This window comes from Hemicordylus capensis, chromosome 2 (genome assembly GCF_027244095.1).
Source record: "Hemicordylus capensis ecotype Gifberg chromosome 2, rHemCap1.1.pri, whole genome shotgun sequence".
NCBI classification, from domain to species: Eukaryota; Metazoa; Chordata; class Lepidosauria; order Squamata; family Cordylidae; genus Hemicordylus; species Hemicordylus capensis.
Genome location: NC_069658.1, coordinates 108,392,076 through 108,407,504, shown reverse-complemented (window position 1 = coordinate 108,407,504; position 15,429 = coordinate 108,392,076). Strand labels below are relative to the sequence as shown.

Sequence of the window (15,429 nt, the reverse complement as noted above, 5' to 3'; positions counted from 1 at the left end):
ATCGTTTTGCAGCCCTTCGTATTTGACAACATCTCCCTATAGGGCCAGGTTGGTATTTATGTTAGTCAAATGTCCCCTGCCTGAAAGTCTATTGTAACCCAACACCTGACAAGAGCCAGCCCCATTGCGCTGGGCAGAAAAGGCTTAGTCAAGCACATAATGGGATCCCAGCAGAAAGCTTTTCAGAAGAAGGGCCCATGGTAAACTTCACCACATGAACTCCGTTTCCAGGGCTGTTAAGCTTTTAATTGGGGGGGGGGGGAGGGAACCTCATCCTCATCAGAGAGGAGGAAATTTCAAGGTGACTAGAACGTGTTAGCAGTTCGGGCTCCAAAGAATAGCCTGAAAGGCGATGAATGGGCAAACCATATGGTCCCAATCACGTCGAAGCGAGAATGCAGCGGAGGGGTCCGCCCTTGAGGCTCAGAGTGATGGGAAAAAGGCTGCCACGAAATCGAGACGCCGCGGCGAGGGACAAGGCAGCCGCCCCCCCTTCCCCGCGCAGCCGCCCAAGAGCCCCTCCGCTCCAGGCCCAGCGACGCGGTCTCCTTGCTTGCTGGTCGTCTGTATGTAAAGGGGCTCTTGAACCCGAGCAGTTTGAGAGGCAAGGCGACGTCTCCCTCCACCCCCGCCCTTCCATTCTCTCATGCGAAACGGGGGAGGTGTTGTGATTCAGCGTTTTAAAAAGCAGTCGCTGGAGTCTTTGCCGCCGCCACCACCAAACCGATCAAATAATAGGAAACGTTGAAAAAGGAACACGATCCGAAGTCTTTTCAAACAAGGGCTTTTATTTGAAGCCGGAGTCACGGCAACTCGCCAGTCACTAGTAGCCCGCTGACTCCAGTGGTGCCACGACGGAATCCCGTATGGTCCCCGATCCAAATGCGCCATGCGCCTTGCCATCGAAACCAATGGGGCCTACAGCGAGCCTGCGATGCACAGTGACCACTGTTTGGAAGGCACAATGGTGCCTTGAAAGCACCACCGCATAACAACTTTTCACTCCAAGGTACACGAGAGAGTGTAAATATTTATTTCACGTACAGCCCGTCTTTCTTCCAGCATAGAATTCAGGGTTGCTTCCATGAACCATCGGTCACTCATCTGGGCATTGACCAGATTTCGATTTGCTTAGGTCCAGCAAAGTGGATATTTCACCTGCCCTCAAACCACGCCCTGGCACCCATCGCGCTATTCTTACAATCACTAGGTATATCAAAATCCCTATTTTATCCACAAACTTGCCATGTAGGGAGGGTAAAACAAAACAAAACAGCACTTAATCACCCCTGACTGTGCGTAGGGCAGAGTGATTAAGCTTTCAATCCCATACACAGTTGAGTAAATCTCAACTGAATTCAGGATTGGATTTACTCCCAGACAAGTGCGCATCATCTTCACATAGGTACTCAGGATGACTTCTGCGTAAACATGCCTAGGGTGGGATAGCCCTGAGTATATGCGCTCTCGATCTTCAAAATACTAAGCGGGTTCAAGCTCCACTGAGATCCTCAGGCTTATACACACACCCATTTGGGACTGAGGTCTGAACGTCTATTTGCACGTTATCTGCCTCCAACGGTTTATTTACCTGCAGGTATCCCTCCCTTCCTTGGAAGACGCTCTTATGAATTTCAATGGGCATTTTAACTTCCCCCAGATAAGGGGTCTTAGGACGTCGCTTAACTCATTATTAGTATATATCAAAGGCAGCCGCCGCCAACCGGTATAGCGTTCTAGTTTTGTTTCTCACCATTTTGAAACAACGCGGAAAGCTCTTGCTTTAAAAACTTCTGCTTGAATAGGGGCAGTGTTGCAGTTTCCCAAAGTGTACGCGGGATTTGGAAAATACTAGATGTGGAAAGACCCCAGGATGCTCCCTGCAGCTGCATCTTCCTGCAAAGTTGGAAAGAGAAGAAAGAAATGCGGAGAAGTTTGGCTCCAAAGGAGAGTAGACCATGAGACCGTGTTGACAAACCATCTGACGGGCCACCAGAGGCCTGCCCGGGGATTGGCCGCTCTGACGGGCCTTCTACAGTCTCCTCTTAATTACTTCGGGGGACAAGCTGGAAGCAGCGGCCTGGTCCCGGGGAAGGCCTAGGCGACCCCCTCTGCGCTCGAAATGAGCCACGCATTGAACAGTAAAGGCAGATTTTCTTGCTTTTCCTTTTCCTTTTTTTTTAACCCCCACACAGCAGAGTTTATATAATCTGGAGAACGAATGAACCCCAGCTGCATAGTAAACAGCCGTGGAAAACCCTCGGAAAATGAATAGAATTAATAAAGGTCACTGATCACCAGCCATTCATAAATATTTGGTGACGTTTCTTGTCCCACCCCCTTTAATACACAGAAAAATACTCGTTTCCAGGGTGTAAAATACAGGGCTGGCTGGAGTCGTTTCCACAGGCAAGCATTTCCTTTATGAATTATTTTAATACATTACTATTTAAACAGGTTACATCTTTAGAGCTGGACCGTGAAGGAGGTGAATCGAAAGCATTCAGGCAGCAGAATTCGCCGCTATGCATTTTTACTCAAAAGTTAAAATGAATTCAATAAACATCTTCCAGGTATGAGTGGATAGGATTGCACCTGTGCGGACCGATCCTATGGTGTTTTACTCTGAAATCAGTCTCACCGACTCCAAAGGGACTTACTCTCAAGTGCAGGAAGCCTTAAAGTACAACGAAATCGTTGCTTGGAAAAGGAAGGTTAGGAACATAGGAAGCTGCCATATACTGTGTCAGACCTTTGATCTATCTAGCTCTGTATTGTCTTCACAGACTGGCAGGTTCTAAACTATATTATTATTAATTTATTCTTAACGCTCAAAAGTCTAAGAACCTACAAAAAGTAAGGCACACACTTAACTCTCTCCTATTAAAGTCAGCCGAACTTAAAAGTGACTCACTGCAATCCTGTGAGTTTACACTCTGTACACGTGTATTCAATATTCCGAATTTTCGGTTGCAATCCTAAACACGCTTACTTGGGAGCAGCAAGTCCCACTGAATTTACTTCTGAGAAAACTTACTTCTGAGCTTATTTCTGAGCAAAAACGCATAAGAGCGCAGTCCTATGGATCTTTACTTGGAAGTAAGTCCGATTTAATGAAATGGGGGCGTACTCCCAATAATATTTGAGAGTAACAGTTAAAATAGTGGCACTTACTCCCGAGGAAATATGCCTATGATTGCATTGCGCCTCTGGCAGGATCGTGCTCAGAGAACCAGTTGCCGCGGGTTTTCCCAGGGCACCATATCTGCAAGTGTGTCCCCTTCGCTTCGGGGACCCTCCTTCCAACTCCAGGTTGTGCATGTTGGATCGGAGTCGGCGGTGTGTTTCCGACACAACTCAGCCGGACGAACGTCTTCCTCGTTGCATTGCCTTTAAAGGGGAATGGTGCCTCCCTCCGCATTTCCCCTCCTTCTGAAGGCAACCTGCTAAAGAGACAGTCTGCTAACAGAGCCTCGTTATACTTTTATAAACAGGCCGGGTGACGGATGATGGAACGTCTCGGGCTCGCTCGCTCGTATGAAGCTATATATTTGCCCCAGAGGCGGTGTGTGGGGCTGGGGGCGGGTCGGTCGAAAACAGAGAGAACTCTAGAGGCCCGGAAGACGTGCGGAGGGGGGCGACGACCCCTCCTCAGTCCCTACAAGACGTATCGGCGGCGCTAAGAAATCAATGCCAAGTTCAGGACTGCGAAGCCCCGCGCCGACTGGAAGGTGCGGCTCTCTGGCGTCAGCTTCCGAGAGGCACGAGAAGGGCAGCAGAGCGCTTTTGCAAGCGGCTGCGGCACCCGAGGGGCATTTCCTGGAAGCGGAGCGAGCAGGCGAAAGGGAGGTTTCCCTTCTCTCTCCCGCCAGTCTCGGGGTTTAGCTGGGCTCGGGCCCCCACCACGCCCCCTTCTTCGAGGCGAGGCCGCGTCTCCACAGCCCCCCTTAGTCTGAAGAAAGTCCCTGCGACGGCCCGCAAGGGAGCGCATTGGAGAGCCCGGGGAGGAAAAGGCCTCCCGCTCCCGTGAAGGCTTGGCGCCGGCCGGCAGAGGAGGAGCCGCGGAGGTGCTGCTGGTGGGGGCGGCGATCCACGGCAGCCGAGGGCTCTCTCTCGGCCGAGGGGGTGAAATGGACCAAACGCGTCGGGAAGGTGATGGGAACTTGACAAAAGAGTCGCAGGCGCAGCATCCCTCCGGATGGACGCGCTTCGCTCATCGCACCGGGGATCTGACCGGCTGATGTAGCAGCGCAGATGGACACGGCCAAAGGCTCCCTTTGGGGCTTTGTGGACTTTCTTCACGCCCTGTCTCCTGCCGAGCAGCCCCTGCAGTAAATGAGCTGACATGTTAGTGCTAATGTGCAGACGGTGCGATGTAAGGGGGGCCTACACAGAGGGCGGGCGATTAATTGCTTGAGGAACGACAGCACCGCTTGCCCGGTATCCGAGATGTCTGGTGCGAGGGTTACTCGCCGCTCTGCACAAGATCAGTTTCACGTGCTCTGGAATTGGATTTTTTTTTTTTTTTTTAAATGTTGACAGCATTCATGTATAGTCGTGCTAAAACCCGGAACCTTCTTTCTATGCAGGTCTGGGGAGAACGAGATCTCCAAACCAAGGACAATGAGCAAATCTGTCAATGGACAAAACATAGCAAAAAAGCCTATATTCCAGTAAACTCACAGAAACATTTTGCAGATCGGATTTTACCTACGCACACATTTTTGCAACACACCCACCCACCCACCCTCTACAACAATTAAAATTGCATTTCAGATCTAGGGTGTGTGTGTGTATAGATGGATGACTGACAACAGAGATAATTAGAAGAGACTAAAATTTCGTTCAAGGTTTTGGCTTCTGCCTTCAGCAGCAGCAGATGGATTTAAAGATCACCTGCACAGTGTTCATTTCTTTAAATTTCCTGATACCACCCTAATCACCCCTGCTTGGAAGACAGGCTTAAATCAGTGTCATGAACTCAATGTGTTTAGGTTCAGATACCAGGCTGTGAGCTTCAGCCTGAAAACAGAGTCAACTGAAACGAATTGTATTAATTTGCACAATAACAAAACTACCCCCCCTTGAAATAAATGAAACTTGTTGAGAAGGAAGTGCTTTAGTAGAAGTCTTGAAATGGGAGTTTGCATCATTTAAGAATCTTTGTCTTCCATTTAAGAATCTTTGTCTTCCATTGCGTGGAGTGATGATGTGTGAGGCCTCTTTCCCAACATTCTAAACATGTGGACATTTCCCTGAGGTCAATGAATTGGGGTTCCCATTTGAGTTCTCCCAAGGCTGAAATTGCAAAGTGATCTTGCTTTTCAAAATACTTTATGAATGGTGTATAAGGATTGAACTCTTTCAACATACCAACTAACAGATTAGTGATTTTAGTTCCTTGGTAGCGGAAATCATCTGCTAAACACTTGCTCCTAATTTTAGCACTTGGCAAGCAGTGACTAATTCCTTATTACTTGAGGTGCTGTTGGGCCCAATGAAGTCACACCTTGGGCTCTAAAGGATGCTTCATAACTTTAAAAATGCCTAGACAAGGGGTACTCTTGTGTAGCTAAAACCATTATACAGTGTGTTACGATCTCCAAGTAACACATTAACACATATGGAAGTGCCATCTGTGAATTTTGCAACATGTGAAGGAGCCCTTATTCTAGATGCTGTATGATTATTCAGTACATTGCACATGCTCCAAAGCACTTGATTACCACTTTACATATTCAAGGCTATATCCTAGAATAAAAAAGTGAGTTGTGATTAGCCCTATCCCAAATTCTTGGTGCAACTCTCAAATATCCACTTCATAAAATTAATCATTATTGGGAAAGGGTTTTACATAAGAAAACTAGGGGAGTAGATTCATTTGTACTAATTTCCCAGACCTTCTTGGGTTTCTGAGATTACAAATGGCCTTTTAAGAACAAGCACTACCAAAAGGAATTCTTTGACAGAACTAGATATAGATGCTGGTAAACCACTTGCTGAGGTGTTTGGGGCATGCCCAGTTGCCAGTAATGCTTGTATCTGTACCAGTTCCATACAATACATTTTAAAAACAGTCTACAACATGGGTTTCATATGACTTACTACAATTAAGTACCTAGTACAGTGTGTTACATATGAAGAGATTCAATTGTACAAAGGCTTAACTTGCTGCTGAACCCTCTGCTATGTCATAATATGAGCCTGACAAACTTTCAGTAACATGCAGTGCTCAATATTTAATAAGGGAAATGTTAAAAAGTGAAAGACTAAAGTTTGTCAAAGTAATACTCATGTAGGGGGTCTCCATCCCCAGCTGCATGGGTACAGGTTGTGGTTATTAATTGTTGAGATTAAATCTACATTCTACACATGCTCAAAGTATGTTCTACTGCTGAGCCTCTCTGCCTTTGATCTGGGGCTAAGGTTGGCTCAAACTGAGCCTTCTTATACTCAGATTGCATGCCATAAATGAATGAATGAATGAATAAGCACACTGGCGCCCATCCACCCACCCTCATTCCTAAAGATAAACTTGGCTCTTGCTGCAAACTGATGGTAAACGCTTAACAGACTCAAACACCAAAAGCAGATTATTTTGGATTTTTCTAGTTGCGAGAGTAATGGCTGCAAATTCAATTTTGAATTATGGCTTTTTTGTGTTGGCCTCCCCCCCCCACCCTTTATTTAGACGCTAATCCATTCAGCCTGCACATCTTTGGCTCTTCCTCCCTCGGAAAAACTACTCCTCAGTAGCTCCTCTCCCAATGGAGAACTGAGTTTTTCTACTAGTGGTCCTCCAAATAGCTACTAGTTACTTTAAGGCTTAATAACTAAGTAGGCCTGACAGTTAAATCAGTTCATGCTTAAATTGGACTCTAATGTTAATGCAAAACCTATATTGGCTAGAACGTACATTCATTTTTTGGTATAAATACTCATACATAGCATAACACGGAGAGGCTTAGGCAGACTCATATGAAAACGGTCATATATATATTATTATGCAGCGTCAATGGTAAAGGGAATCTGCGGATTTGTTTTCTCTTTTTTTGTTGGAGTGTGCTATATTGCAGCTTTACCACAATTTTAGAGTTGTAATGAAAACTTCCCCAGTACAATTGTGTGTGTGAAAAGAATTTGCAGTTAAGACTCACCATTAGGCTGGCACATGGAACACTAGTAAATCCAGAAAAACAGTGTTTCCTACCATCCTTTGAACTGGCTTTTTCCCAACAGAGTGGTAAAGAAGATGGATTTTCAGCAATCTGGTCTAATTTTAATGAATTGTTGGTTTTGTGAAGAGTTATATCCTTAGACAGTTTTTACAAAAATGTTCTTGAAATGTCAAATTATATTATATTAATTCTTCTGCATTGTTGTTTAATTTTTTCTTAGTCTAGTTTTTTTGTTATGATTTATATTGTATTAATTTAACTCAAGAAAAAATGTTAAAACATGCAGAAAAACAGGACTATAGTTGCCAATTTCCCCCCCAAGCACGATTCCTTTAATAGCTATGTGACCAGAAGTAGAAAATTATTTCAATAGGTAATTGTTTTTCTTGGCAAGAAGCAGTGAAGGTAAAAAGCTTCACCTGCTGAATTTCTCCCAGTCACAGAGCTGTTAGATGTATAGGAGCCCTGGTGGGGAGGGTGTGTGTGTGGCATGGCAAACCTAATCCTGTAGCCCCTATCCACTTGTCCAATAACCCATCTTGACAGCATATAAAATAGAATGGAAAATGACAGTTTCCTCCAGCACCCTTCTTCTTGTGAGATTCCAGAAATCTTGTTTTGAATCAACTCAAGAGTGTGAGAGGCAAAGTGTAAAGGAATAGAATCACAAATCAGATACCGGAGCCTCATTCACGAGCTCATCAAGATTCTTTTCTAAGCAACTTTCAGTCTGATTCACAGCACAGGAACACTGAAATACAATGTGCACAATAATCTCCATGTATAAAGATACTTTTACATCACGTAACTGCTTATGCAGAACAAAATCTGGTGGCCCTTTCTTATAGGTGTAAATGACTGAAATACTAGCAATATCATTCTAAGTGTGTTTGCAGCACCAAAAGTGAAACACATTGGATTTAAGAGGAAGTTTCATCTAGTGGCTTGAGTGGTGGACCTGGACCATGGGTATCAATGCTTGACCTTCCTCAGCTCACTTATGGTCCCTTGCTGCTCATTCTATATTTTTATTACATACTTCTTAGTTTCTATAGAAACACAATATATAAAATTTTAAAATCAACATATTCATTCACTTTGATACCCTTTTACAACAACTTAGCCTCCATTTGTACAGTGGACCACCTATTCACAGATGACAGAGTTAAAGAATATAAAAGTACTTAGCATATATGCAGGGTGTTATAGAATGAACTTGGTTCTCACAATAGGACTAGATCTGGCGTCATTCAAGGATTCCTACTTCACTGGGTTGTAGAGGAAAAGCTGCAGTAACAAAAGTGTACTGGATTAAGAGGGAAAAGATAAGTTTCCTTGCTTGAAAAGGCATTAATATATTGGATCTGCAGAATTTAATGATGTGTGCAATTTGTAATTAAAAAAACCCTGGTATTTTGTTTATTGTAGATGACTAATTTCAATTTCCTCAACCAATATTCTTGGGATCCGCTTCTGTAATCATCATGCACTCGTGGCAAACAATATTCTTGGGATCCGCTTCTGTAATCATCATGCATTTGTGGCAGACATCCCCAGGAAGAGATACTCCATCTGAGTGGAAGAGCTCTATGCACCAAAGATGTGTGTGGTTTCAGCCTTTTTTCTCCTCATGCAGGACTTGTAAAATGTCACCACTAATTGCAAAAAGGCAATCCTCCCCAAATTAATGCCAGTCACATATGCGGCTGGGAGGCTTTTGGAGTGTATGAGGGATCAGGCACATAACCTTGCTGAAGTATATAAAGTTCCGAAAGGAGAAATCGCACAGCCTGGCTAATGCAGCATGGGGGTGTGGGGGGGTTATGAGGTGGGGGGAGATGATCAGGAGTTCCTCTTCCTGGCATAGGGCACACAGGACAAGTGTCTGTGTCACTTTGAAGAGCACATAGTAGACACAACCCACCATTTTCCAAATATCCTTTGCCTTGCTACCTAATTTCTTGGCCGGGGTGGGGAGAGAGAAAAGGAGGAGAAGGGGGACAGGCTGCATCCCAAGTCCCCAATAAATTAGAGAACGATATTTCAGCAACAATTTAGAAATTACTAGAGAGAGAGAAAGGAGGAGTGAATCCTATCTCCGGGTGGCAATTGCCTCTTTCACTGCACAATACAGCATCCTCATCCTGATATTATTCTTTACCTGCCCTCTGCTCCAGCAGTGCTTCTGTCACAATGGCAACAGCAGCAGCAGAAGGGCACCCAACTGCAGTAGCAGGCTGACAAGTGTGATAAAATGATCTTCCTTAACTAAACTCGTAAAGCACTGGGCAATAAAACTCAATCTTCTGTAAAATCCAATTAAGTCATTATCTGACTGATTGTATCTTTAATTGAAAACAGAAGTGACAGTAAATTTCTGTGATATATCAGGATCAATCGATACCGCTATACGATTCAGCCCAGAGAAGTGATTTATAATGTCAAACCCATATAGGTAACTCCACATTATTCTCTCTAAAACCACTGGTGGATGAAATTAAGAGTAAGTGCATTTAATAAAAAACAAGATGGTCAGGTTATTGATTACAACAGATGGGGGTGAAATCAAATAGATGTTTTCAAAGCAAAGAGTGAAGAAAATACAAGTAATTTCTTTTTTTCCTGTTTAATACAGCTCGCCAACTATACACACAAGAAAATTTGGTCATCAATAACATTTTTATTTCAGGTACTGCTGCAACTACAGAGAACAATGAATTTTTTTTAGACTAGTTTCATTTCAGGTTGGCTTCTGTAACCTAGGGAAAGTACATGCTAAGCAATTTTTAACAAAATACAGAAAATCTGTAATAACTTTTAAAAGACAATATTGACTTTAGCCTATGCAAATAGGTTAACTCGTAAAATACAAAATTACATTAATTTTATGCTGAAAATTTTTATGCAGAAAACACGCCTGGTCAAATTTGAGTATATTCCATAGAAACAACCAACCATGAAGTTAACTCATCCCTTTTGATTTTTGAAAATATCATTTGCTCCTTGTCATTTTGCTATGTTTGCTAAGAGAAAAAGCAATAGCTGTGCAGGGGACTGTAAAACCCAAACCTTACATCTCATTAGCATTCTTTATTCTATTTTAGCCATTTGCAGGGGGCGCGGGGCTGCAATTGTAAGAATGTACTTTGCGACAGAGGATGTATAAACATTTTTGTGCCATTTTCTAAAATCTTCATTGCATGAAAAGCTTTTTTAAAAAATATTGTCTTGCTTGTGAACACACTGTTAAGGAATTAACTAAACCCCTTTGTGCTACAGAAATCTTATATGCAAATGTAAGTATCTTGGCAGTTCATCTAACTTTGATTAAATTTTATCTGAAAAGTATCAGGTGTTTATACTAGGACTACATCCAGTAATTTTCATCCAGTGTCCCTTAATGGAATACACTTTTATGCCTACAGCAATCTGTAGAGTTCTGGTCCCTAAGCTAAGGTTGCAAGCCACAGTGTGCTGAACTGCAAGGATAAAGGGAGTAACTTAACGTTTTCTTAACAGGTTCTTCAGTATCAGTCATCATAAAATAAACACAACTGAACAAGGCAACCTTCCTCCAAGGCAGCCAGGATCCTCTCTCTCTCAACATTGCTCATTCACCATTTTCCATGACAGAATTAACAGCGAAGGTGCCAGAATCGGAGGTTGACTCACATTCCAAGACAGCTTTGGTGCTTTCGTTGCTGATGGGCGAACTGCTGGAAAGGGAAACCAAGCCAGAATCCTGACTACTGGGTGGCGAAAATACTGAGGAAGCAATGAATTGGAGGTGGGGGAGAAAAAAGGGAATACCAAGTTAAGAAAACTGGATTAGCAACAGTCTACTGACAGCCAGTCCTACAAGCACATATAAACAAAAGCATGGCAGGACCAGGCCACAGTATTTTTCTTTGAATAGGTTTGTTTCTACCTATGTATCTCCCCTGGGCATGTGCAAGAAATTGCTGCTGGGGAAGGGGAGTGTGACCCTCCCCTACATGTAATAAGAGTCTCAGTCCAGATGTTGGTTGCGATGCACACAGAATCTTCCAACTGGGTAGGGGGTACATACAAGAGACACTCCTTTCCCAACACCCACTTTAGGACTGTTGCTCATTCTCAGACCTCTGAATCAGAGAATCTGTACATCTAATACAAGGGGTTCTTGAGATGATTTTCATCTCAAGACATATAACTGTCACTTGCCTGGTACTCCTACAAGTGCAACAAAACTGTACTGTGTAGCACCAATGCCAGGCCCAAAGCAGTTAGTGGTCAAGCAACTTTTCAACTTTTTATGAGGCAACGACCTTCTGCAGTGCTTACAATAAATCTTATTTTAGTCAGTGGAGATGTTATCCATGCTGATGTAAAAGAAGCAACTTAATACAGACAGCAGGCACTTGAGTTGGCTATAAGAATTTTGTGAAAATAGGCATGATTGCCCCCATCCTACTCCCAATAACATCAACACAAGTGGAAATGCACATGCAAAGTGGGCCATCTAGCTTAATCCATTCATATCTACAGACAAAAACTGAACAAAGTTTCTGATTTTTCACAGAAGAGCATTTATGCCTTAACAGTTGAACAACAGAAATCCAGCAAAGGAAGCTTCTCCCATGATTGTGTCTGCAAAGTGGGAAAAGCCACAGCAACTTAAGAAGTTTTTGTTTGCAGCTGTTATTTCTGAAACTCTTCTGTCAGGGGTTGAGTCCCTCAGGGATTCTCAAGGTTGGGTCTCCAGATGTTATTGGACTTCCAGTCCCATAATCCTCAGCCCCAGTAGCCTTTGGTTGGGGATTATGGGAGTTGAAGTCCAATAACATCTGGGGACCCAACGCTGAGAATCCCTGCTGTAGCGCAACTGTCCAGATCTGAGATCTCCCTTTAAAGAAGGCACAGTTCATGTTCTAGGAACCATGTATTTATATTGTGTGTGTGTACGTGCACAAAACAAAGCAAAAAAAACCCACCCCCGCTATGATCCAAGCTCTAGATACAAGACAACTTTGAATAACATACATAAATTCAAACTAAACACAATTGTTCCCACTAACATCAGTGTAATTACTTGTGTGCTTAAAGCTTAGAAAAACATTTAAAATTATTTTCCCACCTTTTAATTTCTAAGAATTTTCAAAGGACATGAACAAGGCATCTTATAGAAAAATATAAAAACGAAGTTATAAAGATGAACGGGTGAACAACTTTCTACTGAACTCATCACCCCCCCTCCCCCTTTAAAAAAAACATTCTTACTGGCAGATATTGTAAAGAAATGCTGGCAAAACCCTGCGGGGTGGGGCATTTTTAGATCCTGGACTACATTTGCGACTCCGCAAGGATCACACCAACATAGGTCTGGATCTATTCAAAATGGTTTGCCAGGTTTCTTGTGAATCTGTGAATCTGAAGAACTGTGAATCTGTAGCGTCTCATATTTGAGCTCCTCTTTCCCAGAAAATTGTCGCATCCCTGATAAATAACAGGCACACAATAAAACCATGAAGCAGCAGGCCATTATACCTCATGAACAATAACAAAATCAGTGTCAGTTCTCAAATCAAGAAGTCAGGCAAAGTAGTTTTAACCTTAAAAAAGGAGTCATCAGAACACCTCACCCAACATCCAGTACCGTTACAGAAAAGGTCCTCTCCCTGATTACTATCCACCTAGCTTCTGAAGGCAGGGGCACCCAAAGAAGGATTTCTGAAGAAGATCTTAACAACTGGGCAGATTCATATGGGAACAGGTGGTCCTTTAGATACCTGGGCCCCAAGCCATATATTACTTTAAAGGTCAAACTAGCACCGTGTGTTGTATCTGGAAACAACCAGGAAGTCCGTGGAAATGTTTTAACATCAGTGTGATTATATTCTGTAATCAGCTCAGGAGCGTACCATCAATGAGGCAAAAGGTGCCAAATGTCTCCTGGCCCACAGCCTCTGAGGAGGCCCCAATAGGGCCGGCTTTGGGGCCAAAATAGCATCGGCCAGGGGCACACTCAGTGACTCTAGGGATACCCTGTGGCTGCCTGCTGGCCCGCCTGTGCCAGTCGCTGCCTATGATCATCATGATCCTGTGGTGCCATGAGAGAAACTGGGCGCCCACTGTGAGAGGCGGCAGTGGAGCAGGCCGTGCCGCAAGATAGATGCAGAGGAGGTGGAGGGAAGGGAAGGGAAGGCCGGAAGAAGAGGCACCTTTGCGGGATTGGAGAGCAGCCTGCACCAGAAGCCGCCTGGACACAGCAAGCACCCTTGTTCCCTAGTAGCCCCTGCACAAACTGGAAGCTGAGCTCTGCCTTTCCTCTGCCCCCAGGGTTCCTCCAACAACATGCAACGTTCTTTCCTTCTATCCCCTCTCTCAAAGTCAAGCCTTGGCAGTGCCCTGGCCCTGTAAGTGGCTTCATTCTTTATTTCCTTGGCTTCCCCTTGCTTGACTGACCATGGCTGGCCCCAATGGGTAGGAAGGTGCTGCTCGGTGGGGGAGGGGGTTGAGCAAGGAGGTGAAAAGCCCATTGTAGGCTGCCCCTGCTTGGGGTTGGGGACTGTGAAAGGTGATTGGGGTGGGGGTTGCGCAAGGGAGAGAGAAAACTGTGTTGCTTCAGCCTGGAGTGCACTGCAGTGAAGGGAGAGACACCCATTGAGGAAGGATATATGAGGGTGTTGCACTTTGGTTGTGTGGTTTTTTGTTTTTGAAAAAACTGAAATCTCTTTAAGGAAAGAAAAAGAGGTGAGCAGCCCAGCTTTGATACTGCAGGTTTTTCCTTTCCCAAAGTATCATGACCATCTTATTGATGTCTACTCAGAAGTAAGCCTGGTTGTACTCAATTGGACTTACTCCAAGGTAAGTGAACCAACACTTGAGAGGCAGTGTGATGCAATGACTAGAGTACTGGGTTAGGATTGGGAATGTCTGGGTTCAGGTCTCTCCCTGCTCAGCCATGAAGCTCACTGGGTAACCTTAGGCCAGATACTCTCTTTCTCATCTGCCTCATAGGATTGTTGTCAGAATAAGTGGGGGAGGGGATCACAAAATGGGGGAGAGTTCAAGGAGCCCTAAACTCCTTGTAGGAAGGGCAGAATATCTATGCCTTGACTGCCCCTGACCATGGAGACCGTGAATATGTTAGGAGCAACAGTGAAGAAGCCTCTTGCCTTCCTGCTCTGATTTGCAAGCTTCTAGGTATCTGACTGGCTGCCTATTGTTGAAAAGGGGATGCTAGATTACACAAACATATGGAGTCTGACCCTTCGTCCATCTAGCTGTGCATTTTCTATACTGACTGCAGAAATGAATTTGTAAAAATATAGTAATTAGAATGTTGGGGTTTCCCCCCCTCTTTGTTTGAAAAAGATATAACTGTCATAACATGTTCAGGAACACATGCTTTCCTCACTTCAAAATACTTTACTTATATGTAAAATGTTCATATAACTCTCAGAAGAGCAATTAAACTTATTCTTGCTTGGAGAAGTCTGTGCTTCAGATAGCCCCCTGCTAACTGAGCAAAGAGTTAGCAAATATGAGCCTCTCTAAATATGAGCCTCTCATATTTAGCAGGGGGAAAGCAACTGGCCGTCAGATAATCCACATGTGTTGGATTCTTTGATGTCACATAGATTCTACATAGGGATTCATTATGCAGAATCTATGTGACATCAAAGAATCTAATCTTCATTATTCTCCTCTATGGGAGAAATAATAAAACTTTAAAAATATTTTTAAAAATCATTTAAAATCATCCTTTTGATCAATTGCTTTGGGGCTGGGTGGTAGTTGGCACCCATGGGGGCCTCAGATTAATCAGACTGTTTAAAAATGTTTATTCATTTATTCCATTTTGGTAGATTGCCCCCTTTTGATGTGCACAAACGTTCACATAGGTGCAAAATGAGGGGCCCATTTTAAAATATCATCTCTGGGCTCACTCCAACCTTGGTACGCCCCTGATTTAGCAGCTGTAGCTTATGATGCTTTCTATGCTGGCTTAACCATTAAAAAAGAAGGCTTCTAGCAGAACATGTAGGTAACATACTTCAATAAACCCCATGGGGACTAGCATTGCCACCCTTTTTCCTGACAGGGCTCCTATGCCTTCAACAGCAGGGCAAACAGAAATTAAGTAGAGCTTTTCTTCAATGAGGGGAATTCACTGGCTGAATTGCTGCTTGCTGTGTATCTGTTAAAAGTACAGCAGAGCCAGCCAATAAATAATAGTAGCTTGAATGAGAAAGTACCATGAAATAAC

General features: G+C 43.8%; 1 protein-coding gene across 3 annotated transcripts in view; it reads right to left on the bottom strand.

Annotated features, from left to right (window-relative positions):
* Positions 1–9,838: 9,838 nt before the first annotated feature.
* DMRT1 (doublesex and mab-3 related transcription factor 1) overlaps positions 9,839–15,429 on the bottom strand; it is a 101,983-nt gene continuing 96,392 nt past the window's right edge. For all 3 annotated transcript variants that reach the window (XM_053301311.1, XM_053301310.1, XM_053301312.1), the window contains one exon: positions 9,839–10,943. In XM_053301311.1, coding sequence (XP_053157286.1) covers positions 10,789–10,943 — 155 coding nt within the window. In that variant the 3' untranslated portion in view covers positions 9,839–10,788. The remainder of the gene's footprint in view (positions 10,944–15,429) is intronic.